General features: G+C 38.7%; 1 protein-coding gene across 1 annotated transcript in view; it reads right to left on the bottom strand.

Annotated features, from left to right (window-relative positions):
• The window catches only part of LOC121632846 (testican-2-like), a 38,505-nt gene extending 24,270 nt beyond the window's left edge, over window positions 1-14,235 (bottom strand). Inside the window, exon 1 of the mRNA XM_041974596.1 lies at window positions 13,964-14,235. Within this exon, the coding sequence (XP_041830530.1) occupies window positions 13,964-14,140 (177 nt within the window). The 5' untranslated portion in view covers window positions 14,141-14,235. The remainder of the gene's footprint in view (window positions 1-13,963) is intronic.
• Window positions 14,236-14,574: the final 339 nt, after the last annotated feature.

Genomic DNA, 14,574 nt, shown 5'->3' with positions numbered 1-14,574 from the left:
AGCTGCATGTTTAATTATCTCAAATAGTATTTAACAGCATCAAAAGTATGCAGCTTAATGTGTTTTGGGAAGAATTGGGTCCCATTGTACCATACGATGCACAGGATTAGATGCCATAAAAATATAAAGAACAATGAGAAACTTATTATGGCCATCAGTAGAACTTTGTTGTTGAAATTAAATTTCTGCAAATCCACAAACTGACTCAGAACAATGTGACAATTATAAAATGTTGAACGTATATGTGTTCTACAAGACAACTGTCTTAGTGAGCACAAAGCCCATTATGAACTCTTTCAAGCAATGTGCAGGCTTATTTTTATTTTATAACATTTTATCGGAAACCCTTTGCTATTTTTTAAATGCATTGACAGATTTGACTGAAATCTGAACTATCAATATTTTAAACTCCAGTGTAGCTGCAGCATGAGGCCATTTATCCCAAATCAATTTATTTTCAATTTTAACTTGACACATACTGGTCAAGAGCTGAAGGCATTATATTTTTATACACTGGCTACTCCCTTAATGTCATTAGACACAATGCAAAAATTCTAAAAATGCATGATATTATTAGTGCCCCTGAAAACACTTGATTTTCTCAGCTGTGATGTTGAAAGTCAAACGTGAAACCGCACCAAGTTTTCTTCTGTAATATTTGCTCATAATTCTCTTTTTTCATTAACCCTCTATCTCTCTGGAACATATCTTGACCAAAAATGTAGCAATGCCTCTTAAAATAACAATAATCACAGACAGTGTGTGATATAACAGCTGACCATCTGATCCTGTTTATTGTGCTTAGTACTCTTCCAATAGTAAATATTTTGCTATACTCAGATATGTCTGATATGTAAATTTGGTAAATTTTACAGACCTGCAACATGAGCAATCATTAGCTGATATCCATAGCTCACCTGAGCATTGACTTATTTCTCTGCTGGCTTTCCTCACAACACAAATTCATTTCTTTCAGATGAACAATCCTAGTCTTGTCTGGGCTCATTAATGCCTGTTATGCAGGTAAGGCTGTGATCTGACATATAAATATGCATTTAAAAAAACTGTGTTTTCAGTATTTCTTATTATTATATCATCCTAGTTTACTTGCCCTCCCTTATATATCACTGCTTTTTAAAAAGGTGTACAAAAACAAATATTACCACATCTCTAAAGGAGTTCTTTCCTCATGTTCCTTTGCTTTTAGGTCAGTGGAGTTGCTAAATTGCTCTTAAACCACATATTAGCTCCACTTCTCCCTTCTGCAGTAATCTTCTTTTCCATTTTGTGGGTTACCACAGTGAAAATGACATCAATGGCAGGAAATATGTGACATTTTGTCAAAAAAAGAAACTGAGATAACTTTATTGAAGTCTATTGGACTGATCTGTAACACAGAAAAACAAATCCTTCAAATGTCTTTAAAATGGTGAAATCTTTTAAACTCTTGGCAATAACTGCTTGCTTCATCCTCTGCAGTATTCCTCTGTGATTTCTGAAGACAATATTTGCAGTGTGAACATAACTTAAGCTGCAGGATATGAGTTAGAGGTTAAATGATGATCTGGACATTATGCTTCGCCTCCAGTTGTCATTTATCCAGCTTCACGAAGTCATTTACTCTGCTGGTGACTGGATAAATACAAGCTGATGGATGGACTGGGGATCCAGGTCGTGTCTGTAATGAAAGAAAGACCTACAAGAAGCTTTCCTCCAATGATTGCTCTAGTCTGTGCTCAAGCCGTGTCATCCTATCAGATCACTGATGTGTGTCTGCTCATCTGACTGGCAGGACAATGTCAGCTCATCATTCCCCCGATCATCATTTGCAGGATAATGTGCTTTGCCTGATTAATGCAGCTGAATTAGCTATGTCTCTCTGCCCATTTTAAATTACTGCAAAAGGGCACACAGACAGAGGCTGTCTTGAATGTGAATTCCACCCTCTATCTCTCTGTAGTTACCGTGGAGCAGCAGGAGTGCGTCTTGGCTTTGCCATGTCATTATGGTGCCTTGATTCAGCATGCTGGGGCCTAAGTGGTGGAGGTAATGTCTCATTCTGCATGTGCCCTGCTGTCTTTGAATCATAGACTGAAATACTTGAAAATGCAATAGTGTTCCGAAATGATGCTGTTTTTTTTTTTTACCTGAACCCAGCGGCTGTAGAGTAGCAAAAAAAACTGGATGTATACACAGGTTCCCTGTCTTTTCTAACCCAACATATCAAATCATGTGGTTTCTGCACCAGCATAAATGACAGATTTAAGATTTTCTATACCTATATAGCAGCAGAGATGATCGAATATTGCATATACTCTTTTTAAACTGACTACATACCACATTCATGAAAGAAGCGGGAGATTTTGTGTCAAACTCCAAAGACAAAGCAAAAGATCTGCAAAAAAAAAATGTTTTGCTCACAAGTACCCCTCTATTATACAATTAAGTTGCAGCTGAGCAACACAGAAATGGATCGAATTGATCATCTGAGCAGGAGTGCTTGGGGGCTTGCAGTGAAAGAACGCATGTTGTTTCACAAGGTAAGACGTCTGCCTGCAATGCAGCACAGTAGTAAGCACAATGTGCTACTATCTCTGCCCTGAAGGGCACATCTTTTCTCCAAAACCACAAAGTAGCCAGCTGCAAAACGTGCATCTATCTGAAACATTTACAAAGTGCTGAAATGCAAACGAAATCAGGCTGACTGAGGAGATTAGCTTTTGCAGATGAATGCAGACAATTAAAACAACTCCCCATTACATTTTCTGTAACGTTATTTGCAGGTAACATAAAAGAGGCTCTTTTTGAACCTCCAACAAGATATGAAAATATTAAGATCTTATTATGAAAGGCATTTTTTAGAGCTGCTGCCATGAGATAATAAAATCAGATTTCAAGAAGCAGCATCACAGAATTAAACCTGTTCTACTCAGAAGCCCTTTAGCTGTGGTTTCAAATCACCGATGAAGTGCCACATCAAACAGTGGCTAGGCTCACTTTGCTGTAGTAGACTCCATGGCTGAATCAACGCATTGCATGCTCTGAGAAATACAGTAATTGGAGAGGAGGAGGGTGCAGATGCAGAAAAATGGATTCTATTGGACCCAGTGCTGAGCCAAGCAGAACCCTGGAACAGCAGAATATCTGCAGCATCTTATCACTCCCTCCCCTCTGTTTGCAAAACAAAGAGGCAGAAAGAGAAGAGGCGAGCCTTCAGGTTGAGCTTCACACAGATGCCCCTGGGAGCTTGAAGCTTATGCAGGGCTGTTTTCACTGTGCTGAGCCATGCTGCTTCTGCATACAACATTAGCAAGAAATCCTGTAATAAGAAGCTGAAGCATTTGGCTAGTGTGCTATTTTCACTTTGTGCGAGTTAGACTCATCAGTATTGATCTGCAAACACAAAAAACTGGTCAGCATACATATTAAGACGGATTAATTTAAATTTTGTTTAGTATGGGCAAAAATTACCTTGCAGAGACAGCTTGAACCAATATTAAACGAAGGGGGAGGCAAAACAAACGAACAACAACAACAAAAAACACTTCAATAAGCTCTTAGAAGTTTATTTTTATTTAATTTTTTTCACAGATGGGGGGGCGGGTGGGAAGAAAACAAGGCTTGCAGGGTTTACATCTTGAAAGCAATCTTCATGAAAATCCTTGGGGGATCATGTTGACATTTTACAGACCAAATTGAAAGCTTCTTTATTTTCTAAGCTAGCTAACTCTGGCAGGTTAGTCGACTAGCTAGGATTGTAGCTAGCATACAGTATATTCCAGAGACAAAACTTCTTTGTAATTTTTAAACTATGATTGTTGTTGACTCAATAATGTAATAATTAAATCATAAAACAACAGTTTAAAATTTTAATATAGATTCGAGGAAAATGTAAGATAAAAATATATCCGAAACAACATGTTTTATTTCATGGTGGTCATACTGTATCGCAGGATCAGTCTTTCCTTTAACTGCCCTGGATCCACAGTCTTTTTCTGAATAGTGAACAATTTTTATCCATATGTTTTGGCAGTTTTTACAGTTACCTTTTTTTTTATCTGCAGCACATTGCTATCAAATAAACCAAGATAAACACTGCTTTCTGCCCCGCAGGTGCACTTCTTTGACATTGCTAAAAATCCAATCTATAAACTTACTTTGGGCCTGTACATACTTGACATGAAAAGGGGAATTTATTTACTCAAGCTGGCAAGAACAAGGACAAAATATGTTCTTGCTAAAACTTTTTATACTATATAAGAAACCTTAGGGGTTTAGGCCAAAGGAGTTTGCGTGGGGGCGACGTCCTTCTCTTTATATGCCTTTCATCAGGGGTGTCAAACTCCGGTCCTCAAGGGCCGGTATCCTGCAGGTTTTCATTGTTTCCCTGATCTAACACACCTGACTGAAATTATTGGGTTATTGTGAAGAAGTTGACAAGAAGCTGTTGGATCCATTTGAGTTTATTCAGGTGTGTTGAAGCAAGGAAATAACTAAAACCTGCATGATAGCGGCCCTTGAGGACCGGAGTTTGACACCCCTGCCTTACATGATGGGTTATAATTTTCGTACGTCCTCACCACCTCAGTCAGACAACTTTCTGCTTCTCACTTTTCTACATTAACCATTAACTGGTATGGTAGAAAACAGAAGGAAACCCAGCAAAAATGTCCTTGCCTCCATTGTACTTATTGTTGATAGCATGTGTTTGAAAAGGAAAACAGTGTGCATGTGAAATCAGGTGTCATGCTTTTATCTCTGCAAATCAGTTGAAATAAGTGCCTTTTCCTACTGATTATAAAAGCCAGACATGAGTAGGTGTTGATGGGTTTCTTCCACAGTGTAACTGGACTCATTCTGCAACAGATGAGTAGCAGGATGAGTTTTTGTTACCGAGCAGCTGTGCAACCATTTGAGCAGACTGCAGTGTATTGTCAGTGGTTTGTGTGTTCAGTGAACTTCCCTAAATCACAACTTCAACCATCTATCATTGCCTGTGATTATAATTCCATTTGTGTGTTGAAGTTTTAATGTCTCTGCCAGCTGTTTACATAAATAAGGCTGCAATAACCAGTCCACAGAAGCCCTTTTACAACTGTCAGCGAGAACTCTAGCAACCAGCAGCACAGTTTAGGGAACATAATGATGATAACCATCCCAGCTGAAATGCTGCAGGGATCTGAATGAGACAGCTCAAAGGGTAGCTAAGTTAAATATGCTAGCCAGCTGATTACACTTAATTCCCCCCGACTGCCATGCCAATGAGAACAAATTGGGTTGTTGTGGCTGCTGATAATGCTAATCTCCTTCAGTGGCAGAGGGATATTATAGTAAAACAGGGAGGCACACTGAGATGTCACGTTATGGCTTTCAGAAGGGCTACATCATGCAGAAATGAGATTCTGTTGGACTCTTTGAACTGAGTGAAAAGCTGTTAGAGCTCTAGCTCTGCTGTGGATCCCTGCTATAAGATTTACTTGATTAAGGTCATTTCAGTATGACTTGATAGTGTGTATCCATTACCCATCTGGCTCAAAAGAAAAATAACAGTCTCTGTCCAACACACAAACAAATATATCCACCACATGCCACACATACTTGTGCACAGAGACTGGATCAGAGTCCTTTCTAAGTACATCCTTGACATATCCCTCTTGCTTGGTACAGTTAATACAGAGAGGACGCTTAGATCTCCCTGCTCCTCCATATGTAGCTCTGGGACAGACAAGCCCATCTCGTCTAATGTGAGTATCAAACACACAGAAGATACTGAGAGAAGCTGTTTCTCTCCAGGCAAGAGCATGTCCTCATTTTTTGTAGTTATATGGCTTAATTTTATGTTACCTTCTCTGATGTTGCAACAGTGAGGGATTTGTGGCCTCCAGCAAAGAATCCATCAATGCCAGGTTGAACCTGAGGACCTTGCATTATTACTACTATTGTTACTGAGAATAAGTGATACAGCTGCTTTGTTCAGGCCATGTGCTTAACACAGCTCAGACCCAGACAATAAATAACAATAATGGTGGCCCCAAACACACATACATCAAGAATACAAAACCACCTGAGGCATATCTGTTTATATTTAGGACAGCGCTGCTCTGCAGATTCAGTACATTCCCACCTGGCTAATACAGTATATGCACAGCTATGTTTGCAGGCTTTTTTTTCCAAGTTTAATCATTTTCACTGAAATAGTTCCCCTGACTAGCCCCCTTTGCTGAAGAGCATTTTTAGCAGGTGAAGCCTCTTTTTGTGTTTATCCAGTGAAGGGTAAACTGAGCCTTCAGCTTCCTGTTTGTGAATGATAACAGTAAAGGTCACTGTGGACAAACAGATAGTCATCTCATTGTAGCCAAGTGGCAGATGAATTTCCATAAACCATAAATACATATTTATTGTTCTGTTCCTAATGTCTGCACTGGCCGATATGGCACTTTATTTTACCAACTTGGAAAACATATTTCTGCTACCTACCTACATTAATCAGAATTAGAATTTATCTTAACAAGCCTGTCTTTTGGTCACATATCTACAGCACAGATATGAATAACAGCTGATAAAGGACATGGTACAGCGTCGAGATGACACTTCAGAGGATGAGTGCAGACAAAATAATTCACGGTCATGATGAACATGCGTGATACCATTTGTGATTACAGCAAACCTCTTTTTCTGCACTTGTAATTAATCCATTAAATAACAACGTTACAACAATATACGTCCTCTGTTAACATGGACATAATATCAGCCATATGTGCGGGTTATGTTGACTTGATGCTGAGAGGGACATATGCAGACCAGAAACACCTAAAGAAACTGAGCAAAACAGCTTCAACATGGAACAGCACATTCGTGTAGCCGTGTCAAGTCTCTATCAGATTATATCTTTATTGCGAGGGAATGCAAAAAAAAAAAAAAAATCCCCCCCCAGAGGTCTCCTTACAAATGCCAAGCAGACAGGCTTAGATTCAAACCAGGAATAGTGATGGTGTGAAGAACTATTAAACTATCTAGACCAAAACTAAACACTGGGCATCTTTAACCCTCGGGGCATCTTTAAACTGGCAAGCTCATATTTAATGCACCACAAACAAAATTAACTGCAGTACATTGAAGATTGCCATCATTCCTTTAGCAAAAACATTCATATTCTCCTCAGTTTAAACTGTAAACTCTTCTACAGCCCTCACTATAAACCAATCTGGGATCAAAGTGTGTAATAGCCAAAGGCTGTTCATAAGCAAAGCAAATACACTAATGCTGTCACACATGTGCTTATTCTTTTGACAGTTTCTTTTGTATAAACATGCATCTATGTCAGATGACTGGCTGTCTTGTCATAGTGGTGGTGCAGCACACCAAAGGACCGTTACCCAGAAAATTGGGGTTTGTGTTCAAATTGAAAAAAAAAAAATTTTCCAATTATTTTTAAAGTTTTGTTTTCAATTGCTGCATATTATTTGAGCTCCATGCTTAAGGCTAGGGCAACTATCCCATTTTTAAGTGACCTATCCAGATATTTTGTTTTTTGCCTTATGCTATACTTGTGTACTCATGCAACTCTGCAGCTCAGTAAACATCCTGCATGAGCTTGAAAACAACAACAACAAACCCTGTATTATGCTGGTTTTCAATATCAACTCAAAAAACGCAATGATATAGTTGTGATCAAAACTTTAGATCCCTTATTGAATCTTGGGTGTGCCATCGTGCTAGCAATATGTGAAGACAGACCCACAAGCAGAGTGGCGGCATTTATCGCTCAGCCTGCAGCAAGGCATAGAGGAGCTTCACCAGTACAGAGACAACTCAGGCAGATGCCACTATAAATAATGCATGAACAATAGAGCCAGAAGAAGAACCTTGGAACAGCTAATTATTCAACTCGACATTTCAGCTACTTACAGAGAAGTTAACAGCAGAAAAAGATGGAATTCAGGCCATCATCGCTGCTGCTGCTGCTGCTGCTGGTGTGTGTATTAACACATTAGTGTAGTAGGTGCAGCCAGAGCCCATTTTGAAATCTATTAATCTACATGTACTGCCCTGTTATAACATGTAGCTTCCTTGGATTCAGCCAAGATGGAAGGCAGAAAGAGATTTTGTTTATTTGGATAGTCTGTGAACTGTGTGAGAAACCTATGAAAAATAATTTCAGCCGTTGAGGTCTTCTCAGAGTTTCTTTTGTATTTTGTTTGTTTTTTTCTTTTTTGCAGGACATAAATTGCAATCTTGTGAGAGGAGCTTCTCCACAGGAGCAATTACACAAAGCAGTGTTTCCACTCAATTAAGAGCCACCCACGCTTGCGTTGGAAAGCTAACAGGATCTCCTTTATTCTCTCTCTCCACTGTGAATAGCAACTGAGCAGTCCCAAACACTCACAGCAAATCTCCCCGACATTCACCTTCCAGAAAGAGACGTGCATTATGACAACAAGAGAACTAGAAAAGTCTCTTTTCTCCACTTCTGTCACTTCGATCTCATTAGTAGCCTATGCAACGAGAGAAATTCCACAAAGTCTTGATTTGATAAGCCAATCTTCAAGGATATACACATAACGACAAGCTCATTAAACTGTTATGGTTTCTCCCGGCATAATTTTCAACCAGCAATTTGACACTTAATTTTAACTGGAAATAGGACTCATTATCATATTTCTACTATCGGAAACTGCCTCCTTACTCTTAGTTTTCATATTTGTAATTAGACTGGCTGTTAGAGCTGAAGCATAAATCCTGCAGGAATTCTAATAAATGGCCAACAGTGATGACAGGGATAGAAAAACCCACAGCTGGCAGTGTGTTTCTCAGCTAAAGGAGCAGAGTCTCATGATGCAGCAGCATCATATTGGCTGAAAAATGGAATAAACCTGGGTCCTTGATTTATCAAGCCCTCACTCTGGAACCATATTGTTGTAGAGTCAGTGGCATAGCCATTGTCACATTCACGGCAGCATGCTATTAATTATGACTAACTCATGTGTGGATGAAGAATAATGCATATTAGAACTTAATCAGTAGGTAATTAGTTGTTTTGATTTTCACATGGCATGAGAGAATATAGTGGGTAATAAAATCACCTTGGCTTGGTTGAAGCTTTTGGTATTGTTTCATGCAAAAATAAAAATATAAAAATCTTTAATAATTAATTGACCCATAGTAATGCTTCACAAATAAGTGACCTTATGTGGAAAAAAAATAATGAACACAAAATCTCCAGTGGACTTGTCACCGAGGCAGATTATAAGTGGAGCTTTCTTTCCATGTTTTAAATGGTGCAACAGGTCTAACCCCAGTTATAAACTTTTTTTCACCTAACCAAGTGGTTTTAGAGCCAAAACATTTCATTTTAACAACAGATGCCTTCATGTGAAAAAGCAAAATCTTGGGCAAGGAGCAAAAATTTTTGATAGCTTCTTGCTTTATAGTTAGAACATACAGTCATATATATAGAAAAAAAACTAATAAAAACATCTGCTTTACTGAGGAAAACCAATGGCTATCATCTCATGACATAGCTTGTTTAAACAGATCTGTATTTAAACAATGACTGGCGCACAAAAACAGATAGTCTGGACATGAAGATGTCCTCACTGGAACCCAGAAATGTTGACCAGCATACTCAAAGACATTGTCATTAAACTATTGGCAATGAGTTACAAAATCAAATAACCCTGAGTCACTTTGAAGTAAACATTCACCAAGAATAAATTAAAAATACAATAAATCCAAAAATCTGAATAAAACAAAATGAACAAAAACAGTGGTTTCAAAACTCAGTTTTCCTGATTCATGGACAAGAACATTTGGCTTTTTTCATAGAAGGTACAGTACACCTATATTTTTTATTTCAGGAATGTTTGTATAGGTCAGGATTAGCACCGTTTGTGGTTGTTTAATAGAGCTAAAAAAATGTATTGTCTGAAAAAAATTCTTCAGTAAATGTTGGCTTCAGCCCTCTCACTGCTTTTTGAGATTATATAGACAATAGATTGTTAGCCAATAAATTTTTTTTCCTGTTCATCCATTCAGAAGACATTCTTTCATTGAGAATGTAGATTTAAGCACATTGAACTAGTTGGTACAGTTTAAGTAACTGTTCATTGTTGTATCTATTGCGGCCCTAAATTAAATTCATTTTGGGCACCAAGACTGCTAATGAATACTCATGATTTGACTCACTTTACTGATCTTAACATCTAGAAGAACAGAGGAGCCCCCTGAAAAATATGTAGCAAATTTCCCTCATTAAAAACATAGCTCACACTAGAGCAGGTGCAAACCTTAAACAGCCCTCTGTGGTGGGCTAAAAGGCTGCAGGGTGCCTTAATGAGGTCTCTATCTCCAATGTTCAGAGAGATAGAAGAATCTGGCTGCGAATGAACAGCACACTGTTGTTCCCATGAGCAGTGGCCTGAGCTCCCACTGAGCAGATTCACCAAAACACATCAGAATGCAAAGCCGAACTTGTGTTGTGACAAATGAATACATCAAGTTGTCAAACAGGATTTTTAAGCGATGCAAAACATTTATTACAACCAAGTGTATTTGTGGACCTGTAGTCATGCTTTGTGTAGATAAATTCCGTGCAAGTGTTGATGCCTTGATATTTGCAGCATGTCACAATTACAGCTGAATGCTGATATGTGTCATAATGGAGCTTGTTAACCTGCTGTGGAGTATCCTGACACCCCTTTGTTCTTTCATTCAGCATTTCCTCATTATGTCTCCATGCTGGATAATGAAATGTACACAGGTCCCATCTAAACAATGATGAGATCAATAAAACTAGCCCCGCTGTGTTTATAAAGTCTACATGGGGATTTTTCTGTCCCCGTTTTATTTTATTTAGATGCAGAATGAATATTCCTATTTGTTTGTACACCTCCTCTTTGCCAAGACAGCCGGTAAACAAATGCAGCCTCGTCACATTTCAGATGGTGAATCTAAGTGCCCCAAACAGCAGAAAATAAGTACCTAAGTAATCCATCACTTCTCCAGCATTTTCGTTAAAACATTTTATCTTCTAACATCTGCTGAATGAAATGCCACAATATCTTGAAATTGATGCCACTCTTATGTACATATGTTTGTTTTGTTTGTAGGGATTTCATTACAGGATTATTATGTCCACAAGTATATATGATAACATCTCTTATTCGTTTTGCAAGCATCCATTTCAAAGCTTTTTATAACTGAACAGAATAAGAACAAGAAATCATTGAGAGTTTCCATAACTTGTGCATCATTTAAGCTGTGACTGGGCAACACAAGTGTAAATGTTTGCCAATTCAAGTATTTAAAACAATGTTTTTATAGACCCACTATTAATGTTAAAACTCTTTAGCTGAAGCCTGGTGAGATGGAGAAGGAAGAGGCCACAGAATCCATGCAGAACATTTTTGCTACCAATTTAGTTTAGTTTAACCCAGTTTTAGTAGTAGGCCAATCACCAACACTGCTTACCTTAAGCTGTTACACAAATTTAGCCAAATTAGGGTACAAAAAAAAAGTGTTGAAGAGGTTCTTGCAAACTTCTACAGAGGAGAAATCAAGAACATCCTAATTGGAACAAACTTTTACTAAATGTACACAGCCCACAACAGGAAGACTTTGCAGCTGGTGATTAAAATGGCCTGGAATGTTATCAGTACCCAGCGTTATAGCATTAGTTATATTGATCAGGTAAGATGTCCAAACAGAGCCCCAAGGACCCTTTAAAACAAAACCAGCCACAGCCTGTCTACCCTGTTTCCATTTGACACGCAATACAGATGTGTCACAACATTAAGCTGATGAGCAGTTTCTTCACCCAGGCTGTAAAACTATTTAATTCAAAACAATAATTTATGCTTTTTACTTGACAGTTTTCATAATCTCACAAAAATCACATCTATTCTGTAAGATGTGTCAAACTCAAGATCCTGATGCAACTACATTAAAAGAGACTGAAAATTTTCTGATCCAGCTTCTCAAGAACACAAACAATCAACCAGATCTGCTCAGGACAATGTGGGCCAACATGCAACCAAAGCCCCACAGAGAGGCCTCGGTCCACTCCGTTCAACCCCTCTGCCTGTCAAACACTGATCCAAACAGACAGGTGAGGCAAACTGCTCCAAACACCAGGGAGGATGGTATTTAAATTTGCATGACAACACAAATGTGCAATTCAATTACAAATTCTGTCTGGGTCCAACTGGGGCTATCATGCACACTCCTGCATAACAAAAAAGATGGTAAAAGGCACTGAAGCTTCTCTCTGGCCAACACTGATAAAACTGTCAGTCTGTGGTGATATTTCCCAGCAATGAGATCAAACAACCGTCTGCTTATCGCATGCTTGGATCTGAAACTTTCCAACCAACTCCTCCTCAGATGTCTTAAATATCCCAATTCATGTTATGTTTCGTCTTTCAGTAGCAATGAACCATCATCAGTGGAAGCACTTTGACCCATAGCATTTCAAACACTCTCACCACTTAATGTTTAATAATCTATAGGCCAGGGGTCTCCAACTCCGGTCCTCGTTAGCTACTGTCCTGCAGGTTTTAGATGTCTCCTACTACAACACACCTCTGCACAAGCCTGTTAAGTTGGAGATGCCTGCTATAGGTTAATTCACATCAGTAGCATGTCACTTTTAGGACCATTTGCAGTTCTTATTGCCTTACATAAGATAATCCTAATGAGCTGCATTAATACCCTGATATACCTTAAGCTGAGATACTGCAATATTGTCAGCAAGGGAATATTTGCTCTGTAGCCAGCTAAACTACAGAAACTAAACAAAACACAAGCCAAAGCCATCCTCACGAGCTCATATAAAAAAATATACATACCTGGTTTCCTATGGTGAAAAAAATTATATGTGTGATGACCAGCCTTAAGTGAATAATTTGTTTGATTTTTTTTTTAAAAACTCAAATTTAAATAGTTTATTAATCAGATTCTGTTAAAATGTGTTATGTCATTACATGAAAATTGACCTTGATGGCATCATCCAACTCTAATATGCCCTGTTAATTTACTGGTTGTGCTATATGATGGGTATAGTATTTTCTATTTTAAGTATATATAGACAATATTATTAAAAATCTGTGTCAGGCTGTGAAGAACAGGTCTGATCTGGTAAAACACCAGTGGAACATTGTTAAATCCAACCTTAGCACTGTGATAAAGAAAAGAAGCAGGTGCTCCAAAACTGCAGTTTGCAAAGGTTTGGCATTTTACATTGAGAAATATTCACCAGTGAATCTGTCCTCTGACTAATCATCCCATCTGAGGTTTAATACCACATCTAAATTTGAGTCAACATAAGAACCAATGTATAAACGTAATAATTTACAGCCCATATCAAGTGATTAGTCTTTCTGGTGTGGGTGAAGAGAATAAACAAAGCTGTGCATGAACAGTCTGAGAATCAATGGAGACAGATCCATTGGGAATAGGAAGCAGTTGTTCCCTTAAACTCAGCAGTCTGTACTTGTGATTTATGGAATAGACGCTGATGTCTTGCTGAGTGAAAGCTCAGGAAGAATCCCAACTGTGATCTCTATATTTTATGTGCAATATGACACATCAATAGGATTTTGTACAGACAACGTTCTGTGTAGGCTACAGCAAAAGGAGGCTTGGAAACAACTTAGACTTAAGCGTTCCCACAAAGTTGGAAAGACATCACAGAAAAATGTCTATCCTGATCAAATAAATAAAAAAAAAGAAAAGAAAAAGGAAAAGGAATGATTCCATGATCCGAGAGCACAGCGCACGTTTATTCGGACCTGCAAGCAGAACCTATAAATATTTACATCATTTCAGTCTTTTGGAGTATTTTTTAGCACAAAGCTGATAAAAAAAATTGTGCACGTGCACTTCAGGGTGACAGATAACAGTGCGCGAGAACACCTCAGAAAACAACCCGCGAAGAGGTAAGATAACATAACATTTGACAACTCACGTCTCTGAAGCGATTCCAGTGTTTGATCTTACGGCTGTACTGGGAGATGGTTGACAGCCACTGCTCATCTTCCATGAAATTCCCGGCTTTTCCTGCCTCTTTTCCACTTTTCACGTCCAGCTGGAGCGAGACGCCCAGCAGCAGACACAGCCAAGCCGCGATTCTGACAACGACCATGTTGCTCAGGCAGTTTGGTTTGGGATGTATCCTGCTGCTGCTGCTGCTGCTGTCCTCCAGTCAGTGATCCAAGCACGAGACTGTTGCTGCTGCTGCTGCTGCCTCAACAGAATGAATGGAAATGAGAGACGGAGGAGGAGGACGAGGAGAGAAAGAGGGAGGGAGTTAAAGGAGAGGTTAGATCCTGCACTAATCGTTTATTTTTGCTCACTTGGTTTCATTATTTCAGTGGCTTGTGTTGCTTGTAAGAAGCCCACAGTCTCAGAGATGCAGTCACACTGCAAATGAATCATGCAAGTGGAACAGATGTTTATTGATGGACTGGAGCTCAGCCAGGATTTTCTTTGTTTTATTAAGATGTTTCTGTAAAAATGCATTTTGTTCTCAAGTACTTTTTCCTATAGGATAAGGCTGAGTGCACTCTGCATCTAAAC

Source organism: Melanotaenia boesemani, chromosome 21 (assembly GCF_017639745.1).
Source record: "Melanotaenia boesemani isolate fMelBoe1 chromosome 21, fMelBoe1.pri, whole genome shotgun sequence".
NCBI classification, from domain to species: domain Eukaryota; kingdom Metazoa; phylum Chordata; class Actinopteri; order Atheriniformes; family Melanotaeniidae; genus Melanotaenia; species Melanotaenia boesemani.
The sequence above is the reverse complement of the archived record's forward strand: the minus strand, read 5'-3'. Positions and strand labels throughout refer to the sequence as shown.